Source organism: Polyodon spathula, chromosome 2 (assembly GCF_017654505.1).
Source record: "Polyodon spathula isolate WHYD16114869_AA chromosome 2, ASM1765450v1, whole genome shotgun sequence".
Classification (NCBI taxonomy): domain Eukaryota; kingdom Metazoa; phylum Chordata; class Actinopteri; order Acipenseriformes; family Polyodontidae; genus Polyodon; species Polyodon spathula.
In genome coordinates this window covers 106,351,462-106,365,437 of record NC_054535.1, presented here as the reverse complement: position 1 = coordinate 106,365,437, position 13,976 = coordinate 106,351,462, and the positions used below count along the sequence as shown (strand labels likewise).

Sequence of the window (13,976 nt, the reverse complement as noted above, 5' to 3'; positions counted from 1 at the left end):
TTTAAAAGTTTAACCGGCTTTCGATTGAAATGTGTCAGTTCATTGAGACCTTAAGGGAAAATTATTCAGAACCGCTGTTTTCATCTCATTCCTAATATATATATATATATATATATATATATATATATATATATATATATATATATATATATATATATATAAACACAGTAGATATAGTTCTAGTATCAGTCATTTTAAGAATATGAATACTATACTGTATTATACAACAAGCTTTGAGAGATATACCATCAAATTGCTTTTTCATATTCAGTGGTCCTGAAATTAATATTTTTCTTACAGGATCTAATTTTGGAATCTATCTTTTTTTCTGCTGTGTAAAGACACATTTGCTAGATATTCCTACAATACAGCTGTGTACCAAATATAGAGACAATAACCCAAAGTGTTCTGCCTCAATGCAGCAGGAGCGTTAAAAAGACAGATTAACTCAATATGGTATCAATATTAGATCAGGGGTCAATGTCATGGACACCAAACTCATTTAACATGTATTAAATATTACATTAAATATCCCATGCAACCCCAGGAAATAATACCCTTAAGGAACACTGCTCTGCAGATTGAACAGCGGCTGATAAAGGTGGCTTCTGGCCTCATCCAGCAACATGTGAATACTTTTCCTGAGCATATTTCATTGCTAGTAATGAAGCAGCCCTCACTACCCCTCTTAGCATTGCTGTTAAGAGCCATACAAATCATTAAAAGATGATGTTAATGATGTTACATAAACTGAAATCCTGTGTGGGGGCGTTGAATTGGTTTAAATAGTACTTGCCTCTTCAGTCAATCTCTTACTTGAGACATATCAGAAATGTATTATATAACGCTTTTAGACAATACTTGGTCCGGTAGAGTAACACTTATCTTATAAATATAAATGGCTTTCAAGTATCCTGAGGGGTCCATTCCCTATCAGTTTCAGAGGCAGGGCTGTCCATGCTCCCCATTACTAGGACTAGCTTCTCAAAGCTGTTTATCCCAAATCATCGTCAGTGCAATTCCAATTCCAAAAAAAACTTAAAATTAAATACTGGATTGTGCCGAGTCAACGCCCAGGGGGCGTAAAGTTGTCGTTAAGGCAAAAGTGTGAGGGGTTGTAATAAAAAAGTGTGTTCTAGAAAGTTCTAGAAATGCGTTCGAGTTCATCTTTGCCCTTGCCCTATAATAACCCCCTATCTTATATAACTTGTTTTTGTCACGTTTATATAACTTGTTTTGGTTAGAATGTTCTAGGGAAAGGAATGGTTTATTCAGAGGGCCGAGCCTCGAGGGAGTGATCTGGCCAATTACTCTCTCGCATGCAAAAGCCTAACTTGGTAAGTTATAAAGGACGGGGTTCTCCCCTGCTCTGATGAGAGTCAGCCGTGAGGATTAGCGCGCAGTCCTGCTTGGTACTTTCTTGGAGACAGCTGCTTTCTCTTACCAGGGTCGAAGGGCTCTCCCGATCCGCTTGGAAGGGTAAGAATTAGTTCAGTTGCGTCTCATGGATTGTATTGATCTGTGATTAATATAATCTTTGTATGTAACCTTGTTGGGTTGTGTCCCGTTAGGGATATCGTTATTCGCAGTATAGCATCTGTGTATGTAACTGCGTGTGTGTGTGTGTGTGTGTGTGTGTGTGTGCGTGAAATAATAAAGACCTTTTAAAATTACTCTGTGAAGTAATTGTCTTATTTACTTCCACATCAACTTCCTTTTAAATTTAAAGTAATTAAATTTCACACAACAGGGGTGAAATTACAGTCATGATTAACATTAGGTAGATAGATTACCTTTACAATGAGGAGTGCACAGGCACAGCACAGCACACAGTCACGCTAAAGAACCAAGACGTGCAGTTCACATATTTACTGACTGGTGAAACGCAATTCAATGTTGCTGCAGTATGTCCACTGTTTTGTCATTTCAAATAGTTTAAAAAACAAATACTACACTTTAAAGCTACAGTGTGCAATGCAAAAGCACAGCATGAAAAACACATCTGCAGGTGAAAAACACTGAAATAAAAGTCACTACATTTAAAAAACATATAAAGACTTACAATTTTTGGTCCACTAAAATAAAGGGCTTTACATAATTTCTGTAAGTAAGAAATTGCAGTGTCCAGTATGAAAAAAACCCAACAAAAAATAATAAATTATCATCTGTTCAATACAAAGAAATATCCTGAGTTACAAGCTCTATGCAAAATATGGCTTGTAGCGTAACAACAGCAAAGAGTAATCAATCAGTCCGTAATGAGAGTCTGTATGATCTGATCAGAAATTGCCAAACTCCACGTCTTCGTCATCTGAACCTTCATGATGCAAGCAATTGCCTGAATCATTAATGCACAGAGCATCTACTTTTATTCACGTGAGCCGCTATATTGCCCCTCAGGCATTATTTGCACATGGTTATTAAAAACCGGAAATGAATGGTGAAAATTGTACTTACAGCTAGCCCCTAAGTAAAATTATATTTGTGATTTGGTAAGTTTACTTGGTGCATTTATACATCTGATGGTACTGTATATAAGAGAATCTAGCTGTGGCAGGCTGGCGAGTGGATAGAGGCCCAGAGACAGACTGCAGTTCAAAAAAATAACTATTTTATTATAAATAAACAAAAATAAAGTGCACAAGGGCAAAATAACAGATACTCAAACACAAATAAAGCAAAAACAAAACTCACAAAAATAAAGTTTCCAGGCTGGGCAATGCCTTCACTGGATTTAGAAAATTCAAAAAACCACAAAACAAACACCAACCTGCTTCCTCAGCTCCCTTCTCTCCAAATGAGAAGCAGAGGCCTCCTTTTATATCAGGTGGCTGGGCCCTGATTGATCGTTAATCAACTAATCAACTAATCAACCCCAGCCACCTGAACATAATAAACCCAGGCAGGCAGGGGAAGTTAACCCCATCCCTGCCAATTTAAAGGGCAGAGCTTTGCTCTGCCACACTAGCCAATACAGTTAAGAGACCCTTAAAAGACTAACAGCAATAAATAATTATTTACACCCTACAGTACCTGCTCCCGCTGCTCCAGACTGATGTCCATGGCTTTATCGTCGTCAACGCCTCGTTTTGGCCTGATGAAGGCCGGAGGGGTGAGCTGATTGGCTCTTTTCAGCTCCTCTGGCTCCACCCCCCGCCCGTCCCGCAGTCTGGACCAGGCAGCCTCATTGTCTTTGCCCTCGACCCTGGGAAGAGGCTGGGTGGTGGAGGGCCCCTGCTTCACCTCCACCTCCTCCTGCACGGCTGCACTCTCGACGGGCTTCTCCTCAACTGCCTGTGCAGCCTCGGGTCTGCGGGCTGGCGGGGGCCTGTCCTTCAGACCTTCCTTGAAGGCAGACACCACCACACTGACCTTCTGAACCTTCTCCACACTCTGCTTCTTAGACATCAGCACCCCCATGGCTGCGACAAGGAGAACAGGCAAACAGAGAGAGGTTAACTGGCTGACCTGAAGAGTGTTCTGTTTTAAATTGTGTTTCTGTGTTTTTTCATCCCCTGGCCCTTTTTTAGGTAAAAGTTAATTGTTAGTCCTTCCAAATTCACACTGGCAATTGGAACCATCTGAGATACTGAATCTGCACAACAGATTCTGGTGCCTGACTGCAGAACTAAACTAATTAAAATGCAATCACACTGCCTTTTCCATTTTCATTCAGTTAAACTGACTAAACGCATCTGTTAAATTGAAATATACAGTATATATAGTCCATAGGCCAAAGGCGGTTCATTAAAATTATTAAAAATGTTGAGATCACCCAATACTACAAAACAAAACGCACTGATATAATATAAACACATCTATATGTGTCGTTATTAAGAGATGATTTATATTGTAATAAGGTATGGAATACGCAATACATTTTATTGTTTCTTATCATCTGGAGATATGAAATTAATAGATTGGAACTGACCCTGTCGTCCCAAGAGCCAAAAAATAACATTTGCGCTAGTCAAGCTGTTTTACTTCATTTCTGAGCTCATGCGTCACTCTGAGGGAGAAACAATACAGTGCTGCCCCGTTATAACGCAGCGTGTTATAGTGCAGAGTCAGTTATAACACGGTAAGGTTGTGGCTCCCATTTCCCCCATAATGCAATTTGATAGATATACGGTACGCTGCCTGGCAGACAGCAAAAAAATGAAAATCTTTCTTTGTTAAAGAGTAAGAAAAGGTGAAACTCAAGCAGCAGGTTCAAAAGATATAAAGTTGCAGAATCTACATTGACTCCAAAGAGGGCTGCTCTAGGGGGAAAAAAACACTGCACTAAGACTATGAATAAGACTCTGCTTTATTTGTTTGGTTTCGACAGGAACATCAACAGGGAGGCGCGGACATGAAAACATATAGGGGGAGCCGAGTGAGACAAGACGCTGTGTCAGAGCACAAGACATTGTTGATTTTGAACAGGGGCCCAGAATAATCTTCTAATCTCCTAATTATGGACCCCAACAACCGCAATATAATGGGGTAGCACTGTATATAGGTTCTCTTTTCTTAAGTGCAATTCTTCACACTGGACAGCATCCTTCATTACAGCACCTGAGTGCATACTTCAGCAAGCCCCTATCTTCATCACACACTTCCCCTCACAATACACTGACAATACATGTGCTTGGCGCTTTGCATCAGTGTTTAGCCAAGGTTTTTCCAGCAATATTATTCAACAAGCATGATCATGTGAATTTTTTGTTAAAAAATAGCTGTAAATGTTTTTTCTTTATTAAAAAAAATAGCTGTAAATAGCTGATTTAACATGGGGAGGCAGGAATGCCCCGTTTTAATGTTTAGCATCTTAGGAGAGGGAAAAAACACACACTATTTCCAACCACAATCCAGAGACCCAAGGTTCTGTAGAAGCCTCTGCTGACATCCTAGTGCAATGGAAATTGAGTAGTCCTTTCAGCCTACAAATACAAGGAGCTGCCAGGTACATGCAACAGGCAGCATCAGTTATATTCGTGTTTATGTATTAGGGGTTTCCACAGACTCGGGAGATTGACAGGGACAAGGCAACGTAATGCACAGTCTGGGCTCGAACCTGGTACCTTCTGATCTTTAGCACCTGATCTTAATACTGTACAAAAGAGCCAGACTCTTCAAGATCAGGTCTGTTGCCCATACGGGCTCCTCTTTCCATGTGCCACACTTACTGTACACTGTAACACCACAAGCAGAAAAGAACAAGAGCGTTTAAAACAACTACCAGAGGGACAAAATATGATTGTGTGTGTTTTTCCCTTGTTGAAAAGGCAGGCTGTGCTGTGCTGTTATTGTCTCTGCCCCTGTTGATGCCGGCTGTGCTGTGCTGCTATTGTCTCTGCCCCTGTTGATGCCGGCTGTGCTGTGCTGCTATTGTCTCTGCCCCTGTTGATGCCGGGTGTGCTGTGCTGCTATTGTCTCTGCCCCTGTTGATGCAGGCTGTGCTGTGCTGCTATTGTCTCTGCCTCTGTTGATGCAGGCTGTGCTGTGTGGCTATTGTCTCTGCCCCTGTTGATGTAGGCTGTGCTGTGCTGCTATTGTCTCTGCCCCTGTTGATGCAGGCTGTGCTGTGCTGCTATTGTCTCTGCCCCTGTTGATGCAGGCTGTGCTGTGCTGCTATTGTCTCTGCCCCTGTTGATGCCGGCTGTGCTGTGCTGCTATTGTCTCCACCCCTGTTGAAGTAGGCTGTGCTGTGCTGCTATTGTCTCTGCCCCTGTTGATGCAGGCTGTGCTGTGTGGCTATTGTCTCTGCCCCTGTTGATGCCGGCTGTGCTGTGCTGCTATTGTCTCCACCCCTGTTGAAGTAGGCTGTGCTGTGCTGCTATTGTCTCCACCCCTGTTGAAGTAGGCTGTGCTGTGCTGCTATTGTCTCTGCCCCTGTTGATGCAGGCTGTGCTATGCTGCTATTGTCTCTGCCTCTGTTGATGCCGGCTGTGCTGTGCTGCTATTGTCTCCCCCCCTGTTGAAGTAGGCTGTGCTGTGCTGCTATTGTCTCTGCCCCTGTTGATGCAAGCTGTGCTGTGCTGCTATTGTCTCTGCCCCTGTTGATGCAGGCTGTGCTGTGCTGCTATTGTCTCTGCCCCTGTTGATGCAGGATGTGCTGTGCTGCTATTGTCTCTGCCCCTGTTGATGCAGGCTGTGCTGTGTGGCTATTGTCTCTGCCCCTGTTGATGCCGGCTGTGCTATGCTGCTATTGTCTCTGCCCCTGTTGATGTATGCTGTGCTGTGCCGCTATTGTCTCTGCCCCTGTTGGATTAAGAAAGAAACCTGCTTACATTGTATAATATTGGGTGATATTGGGGAGGAAGGGTTGCCCATTGGCAGGTCTGCCTGTGGAGAATAAACACTGTAGATGCACTCTGGTGACTGTTCACATAATGATTGGATCCTTTGAACATGTAGAGGGGTTTGCAATGACAGCACAGCAATATCTTGGTGGGAAGGATACACAAAAAAAGAAAAAACACTGATATAGCCAAGAAAAATAAAGAATGTGAGCAAAATGAGAACACCCCCCTAGTTTCAATGCAGGCCACATGGCATGTAACGTGATTCACTGGACCCACTGGACATAAGCACGACGAGAATGGAATCCCACTGTTCAGCAAAAAGCAAGAGAAAGCACAAGGATCTCAGTGACCTTACCAGACTTGATCACGGGTGCTTGTGTAACCGTCTGGTCACTCAACCAAGCTACACTGCCAATGTGACGCCCCCCTCGGGGTCTCCAGCAAAGTTTGGCCTCTTTGCACAGCCCAGAAGCAAATTGGTGCCGTCCAAGCTGTGTGACTCATCCTATACGCTCAGCAGCAGCACTTTAACTGGATGCACTTTAACTGGACGCTCAGAGACCCCACCTTTACAGAGGGTACTGTGTGAGTGGGCAAGGCTTTAACTGGATGAGACGCTCGGAGACCCCACCTTTAAAGAGGGTACTGTGTGAGTGGGCAAGGCTTTAACTGGATGAGACTCTCGGGGATCCCACCTTTACAGAGGGTACTGTGTGAGTGGGCAAGGCTTTAACTGGATGAGACTCTCGGGGATCCCACCTTTACAGAGGGTACTGTGTGAGTGGGCAGGGCTTTCATCGAATGGACAGTTCCTTTATTACAATCCTGAAGCTACTGCACAGTATATGGACCTGAAGTCTATATTTACTCACTAGACCACAGCTAATTGTATCTTCCAGCAGGAGATGTGATTGTGTAGCGCAGTCAACAAAAAGGATTATGTTTAATCATTCAGCAATCTAAGTATGAATTGAAGTCTGACGCTTCCTGTTGGGCTAATCTCTTTCTCTCAGTTTACAGTGGATGCTGAAACAGGGTCAGAACTCTTTACAGAATGTCTTTGTTTCCACACCACCTGATTTGACCAGAGTGGCCTATTTTCTTTCTTTCTTTTTTTTTTTTTGGCAACGCTATGATTTCAGCTTGCTTGCCTTTAGGAAGTAATCTATAAGGTAACCAAGCTTCTGTGTAATTATAACAAGCGCTTGAACTAAAAATCAAAGGAATGAAAAAATATTTGAGTTACTCCCAAGATCATTTTACTTCATTCGTCTTTATTAAATGTTTTTTTTTGTGATTTGTAATATGATAATATAATATAATAATTTATCATACAGCTTGGGACAGGAATCCACTGTCTGGCTGTTAAAAGGCATTCTTAAAATTAATTCCAGTGAGAGAAGGCACTCACATAGAGCTTCAAATTATATTTTTTAAATACACAGATATTGCATTTTATTGATGAGTCTGTATCAAGGTTCCTTTGCTAGAAGTCCAGGCATTGCTCTGCAGTTCTTGTTGCCTGCCTTGGTCTTTATCAAAGGAAAAGCCCCCACCATCTAGTGATCAGTTACTTTCATTCCAGGTTCTTTGGTACTGCTGGCAGTACACTGCAGTGCACGCACTTTCTAATACAGCCTACATTACATACAGTATGTCTGTGGCAGCCAAGTAGAACTGAGGACCTGTTGCTGGGCTCAGGTAAAACCACTGTATTTGAGTAATTGCAAGAAAATTCAATGATATTGTTTTTTTCTTTCTATTAAATAAATGTAGAGCATCTTTCTCAAAAGGTAGCAGCACTATATTTAATGTCAGTACTGTATTCATCATCAATTACCCCTGTTTCCCCATAATCGTACCTCACAGGATTCTTGATTGTCAGAACACTAACCAGCATTGAGCATCTTCAGAACTTGAGGAAAATGAAGACCTCCATTGTCACCTTGTGCTGCTAGAGGTTGTGTCTGTGGCTCAGTGTGGGGCACTCTTGTTTCTTGGCCAGAATGGTGTTTGAGGGGCACTGTGTTATTGAGAGCTGCGTCTTTCAAATCAGAGGTCAACTTTATGGTGCCCTGGCTACATTCCAACTCAGGACTTAGAGCCATATTCAGAAGCACACTGAAGGGTGCTTCCTCAATTATAAAATCCATTAGCTCGGCACATTTAAGTGAGCATGAACACTCGAGTGCTGTTTCTGAATATGGTCTGGGTCAACTCCATCTGACAAACGTACTTTAACCCTTTATCTGCTTTGCTTGAGAAAAGTGCTTCTCTGTTATTCCTTCGGCTTCAGCAGCTGTCGAAGCTCAGGGCTGGCTATGGGCGCATCAGTAACATCCGTCTTTGTATTTTCTAATGGTCATATAAACAGACAGAAAACGAGGGTAACATTTACAATGTTTGTGCTGGAAATGCCCCAGGATCAATCTAGACAAGGCATTAATATGTATAGCAGTCCTCCAGCCTCGTTATCAGCACATTTTATAATTACAGCATGTGGGCATTGTGGGATTAAGACTAACAATCAGTTCAGTTTGTTGGACTCATGGCCGTGTGGACATTACATCATTATACTCAATGGTATATACTTTAAATGATGCCGCTGCATTAACGACATGGAAACAAATAAAATAAAGAATGTGTGGAGATCACAAAATAAATATCTCAGTATCTCATTCCATGTCCTAACGAGAGTCAGCGATACAGCAAATAGAACACATTTGCTTAGGAAATGTACATAAACAATATCCCCTCCCAGGTAATAGTCCCTTGGCTAAGGTGGTTAGAAGGAACGTTAAACGATAACATGCCTATCACTTCAATACAGGCATTTCTCATTCATGTTAGCTGTCCTTAATTTGGCATGTTTTCAATGGAGACATCCCTGTCACTGGCAGATTCAATTGAAATTAGTGGGATAGTCTGGACCAGAGTGTCTGGGATATGATCATGCATCAGATAACCAATTTAGATGCATCAGCTAAACGTAGAACAATGATTAAGATTACACGTATTTGAATAAGTAGGTTTCAAGAAATGTCAAAGTGTAAATGTTTCTGTTCCCAGATTGAATGTATGATGTTGTTTTAAATGATGTAAAATGACTGCTGTCTGTTTCTGGTCATCTTGCCAGGACCCCCTTGTAAACAAGGCCTCGGTCTTGATGGGTTTATTCTTGGTTAAGGAATGAATGAATAAATACATCAATAAATAATATACTGTTGTGTGTTTAGAAGCAGATTTTTTTTTTAATTTTTTTTTTAACCAGGTGGTATTGCTTCTCTCACAATAAAACACAAAGCTTTTCACTGGTCTTGGTTTCCTAATGGAGGGAGCTTGACTAGAATATGTTTAAATGGTTTAGAAAGAATCAGATGCTTTCCTCTCAAGGATGAATCCCCGTCGGTATACTGCAGACAGCAGTCTGTGTGGGTGAGGGGCATATCGTCCTCTTGAAAAGAGGGACTGTAGAATGAGCAATACTATATTAGACGGGTCTTAATAAGCAATGGGCTACATTTCCACAGCTGTGTCTTACACATTGCCTTTATCACACTTTTGTTCTGAAAGAACAAAATCACCATTCTAAAATGAATGTGACACCTTTATTTATTGAGAATGTAGCCTTGCATACACTGACTGGCTACAATATTAGAACAACTCCCAATGAGGGTTTTCTACAAACAATGCTATTCCTAAAACACTCAGGAGACTGCCTCACCACTTTGATCAATGCAGCCCCTGCATGGGAACCCACTATCAGGTCCTGTGTGAAGTCACTGGAGCCTTCTGCTTTCCCATGGTTGTTGCTGAACAGTTGCACACAACTCTCAAAGCTTATGTAAGTCGAGTGGATCACGTGGTCACACCATTTGATTACATAGATTACTGTCCTTTACTCACGGATTCATCATTTTCCACTAGGACCGAAATACTCCATAGTCAATATCTAATAAATGTGACCCTTTCAAAAACAAAGCACCCTGCTGGAGGAGCTACAGTAAGAAGTGGATTTCCCTGTTCCTCTTGTTAAACAATGTGTAAGATGCCCTGTCATTTTAAAGAAGCATTACACAAGCATGTGAAATCATTACCATTTATTAGAACCAGCACTATTATCTCGGGTCCAACTTTTGGTTCTTTACTTGTATTTTATACTTAAGTCGGATGTTGAAAAGTTTTCAAAGAATGCAAACGCAGATGCAAACGTTGCTGCTGCTTCCTGGTACCCAGTCACTTCATATATTGTTATTTAAACTTACCCAGTGGTCTAGCTGCAATCATCCCATGGCCATGTGACATGTAGCAAACATACCAGGATGCAACCTGTTATCTAGAGATTGCATTTGAAATGTTTGCATATCCTGAATTAGCATAAAAAGCTCAAACAGTAAAGGGCCCTACAGTGAACCCCTGTACATGATATGTTGAGTTGAATTATGAATCACGGATTGCAAGTTGATTCACGCCATTCAATTTTATAGATTTTTCTCTATCCAACAGTTATTGGGAAGGAAGACTGAACTGATCATTAGATCAAAGCACAGTGGTCTGACAAACGCATTAACTCAGTCACAGTCTGCGGTCTCTTTTTATTAAAGCGTGTTAAATGCTGCATAATGGCTTGGTTGTCTCTCAGTTCATGTTATTGTTTTAGTTTAATGTGTCGCTTATTTTTCAATATGGTTTTTTTTTATTGTCAGTGTGAACATGTACCTCTCAATGCGTTAGTATTGGCAGCGCTACCCATCCTCTGCCTCATTAGACCCACCTGCTATTGTTGCTTTTTGTATTCTTCGAAACATTCATTTTCTTTTGCATATTCATAAACTGATTTACGTTACTAGGCCCAGCAATTGCCACAATAATCAGACTTTGACTGGCCAACATAATCAGGTGATATGTGTTTGTGAAGAGACAGAACCGCGTTTGAATCTTATTTGATCCTCTGACATCTAAACGTGTGCTGTATCCTAGGATACAGTGTAGGACTGCTTATTACAATGTCAGAGTCAAAATTAAACAGCATCTGAATCAAATTATTCTGTATTTCCCAGAAAATACTACCGGGATAATAGACCAAATCGGATAAAAATCTGTGAAAACCGACGTCCAGTTAAAAACAAAATCCTGTAATTTTTCAGTAAAATTCGGAATACACCACACTATGTATACTGTACACCATATTTCTGTCTGACATGGTTTTCAAGCCAATAACTGCAGATTAAGAGGGACTTCCACTTTAAGCCACTATCAGTAGTACTAGCTAACGCAAGGCTCCTGGAAGGACTGGTCTGCAATACAGAAGTGGTGTGTCACAAACAACATCTCTCCAAACTGGATATTGAACCCTGCTTTGCATTCTAACCAATACATCCATACCAGAATTTGTTGAAAAGCCACGCTTCTCCTTCCTTTGAGATTGAAACCACACACACACACACACACACACACACACACACACACACACACACACACACACACACACACACACACACACATACATACATATACACCCACACACGCACGCAGGCACGCATTATGTGCTAATTAATAAGCAAACTGTGCACACACAGTAAGCCTCTTAAAGAACATTGACTAACGCGCAGTAAAAATAACAAATTAGAGCCCGGTTCCAGAAATATAATTCAGGTTGAGAAAGAGTCCACACACTGACAAAGACACATGATATCATTTAAAACCCCGATAATAATCGAGACAGTGAGAGTTTGCCAGCAGTGCCGTTTGCTTTCCCGAGCTGATCGAGTCGATGTTAAGAATGTTGAACGCCAGCTCGTTTCATTTTGAATAGTTGAATTCGCTGTGTGTTTCTTTCTTCTTCTAACCATTGATTATGTATTCATACTATACCGGTACGGTAAGCGGCTAACCCGTTTTCACAACCGATTGGGACTTCTCGGACTATCACTTTAACTGAACGCAATATGTGTAACCAGATTGATTATACTTCACCCAAAAAAGCATATCAAGAGGTACAACCGAACAAAGCCTACAATTAAATTGAAATAAAACAACGCTAATCGTGTAGGGGTCCTATAGCACAGCATCATTTCTTGCTACTTAAATACTGTACCAGATTCTGTCTTAATACACTGGGTTATCAAGGAGGCGTATTGATAACCGATCTCTACCCTAACCCTAACCCACAGTGGGTAAACACTCTCAACAGCACTCTTTCCACTGCACTCGGGGTTGTGCAAGTTAATGCCAGCAGAGCGCGTAGGCATGGCTTTCCCTTGTCGACTGCATGAGGAAAGCAACTTCCATCAACCAGGGTGTGGAAATTCCACGCATTGTTATCTTAGCGGGCGTTTAAAGGAAGCGTACTGTTCTGAGTTTGCTATCCTCCCGTCTCCCTGTCCGAGCAGTCACTTGAAATATCCGATTTCAATTCTAACTTAGCGTACAGGTTCCATAAGAAGCAGGTGGTCTATCAACTCTCAAGTAATGTATATATAATTGTCTTTTAGGGAGGGTTTTTTTTTTTTTTTTTTAACTGTACTATTAAAAAATGTAAAACAACTTACCTGACTTTTTTTGAAGTGTTGCTCTTGCTTGCCAATCTTCTTTTCTATTTCTCTCGTTGGGATTTAGAAAAGTCCAAATAGCATTTCAATGCGTAGCTTGTCTTTTTGTAGAACACATATAACCCATAAATCTGGAATCCAGTCCTCCACAAATAAGGATAGGGTGTAGTTTGTGCTGCAGCCTGCAGTTTACTGCTAGGAATGGACAGCTCCGGTGCTGAAATCCCGTGCTGGACCTGCAGCCACAGCGAACGGCAGTTACCAAGAGTAAAGCAGCAAGACAGATAACACGCCACAGGGCTGCAGAGCGGCACTGAAGTGAATACCGCCAGCCCCCCCTAGCCTAGGTAGTAGCCGACAAGCCTCTGGAACCTCTCCAACTTGCACTTCAGCTGGGATGAGAGCAAATCCCCTTCATTGGCTGGGAAGCGTTTTAAAAAACGAGAAAAAAAAGAGTCGTGACGCAATTCCAGGGAAATACCAATAACAATCCAGTGTAGTTCTTAGCCGCCGCGCCTGCCGATGTGCTGTTTGAGCATTCTGAGTTCTACCCGTTCATATAGTGCTTGCTGTACAGTTCCATGGGTTGGTTCATAATATGGAACTGTACAGTACGTACAGGCACAAGGAGAATGTGTTTGCACAGTGCACACTGTACACCATGCGCCAGTGGATTTAGAACATCATTTGAAACAGGCTAAAGTATATTCTTGAGAATCACATTGTGTCTTAATGTTTCACCATGGCCCCCGGTAGGCAAACGCCACCACTGTAGATAATTGTCTCCTACTAAGGAACAATCTCTCCCACAAGTGCTGCGGTGTTCCAAATATGATCCACTTATTACCAATAAGGAATCACTGAGTGTAACATTTTCTCTTTGTTTTACACTCACAAATAGTTTTCTGGTTAAGGGCTGACAGGGACATCACTACATTGAATATTGTAGCAAAATAGATAACAAATACTCCACCCAGTCATTCAGCATTGTTAGTGTATGAATCATATTAACGGTACCTCTGAACTTGTAAGACGCATTGCTCAATAAAATCCTTAACATATTTTTAAGTAGGAGACAGCAATCTATTCAGGGATATCAAGATATTTAGTGAGCCTTGAAATATATCATTTGTTG

General features: G+C 41.6%; 1 protein-coding gene across 2 annotated transcripts in view; it reads right to left on the bottom strand.

Annotated features, from left to right (window-relative positions):
• The window catches only part of LOC121328694 (PHD finger protein 24-like), a 36,218-nt gene extending 23,006 nt beyond the window's left edge, over nucleotides 1-13,212 (bottom strand). Inside the window, exons 1-2 of one of the 2 annotated variants that reach the window (XM_041273666.1) lie at nucleotides 12,842-13,212; nucleotides 3,034-3,422 (exon numbers count right to left, since the gene is read on the bottom strand). In XM_041273666.1, the coding sequence (XP_041129600.1) occupies nucleotides 3,034-3,420 (387 nt within the window). In that variant the 5' untranslated portion in view covers nucleotides 3,421-3,422; nucleotides 12,842-13,212. Of the gene's footprint in view, nucleotides 1-3,033; nucleotides 3,772-12,841 lie in introns of those variants that run through there. The other variant, XM_041273657.1, reaches the window with a different exon arrangement.
• Nucleotides 13,213-13,976: the final 764 nt, after the last annotated feature.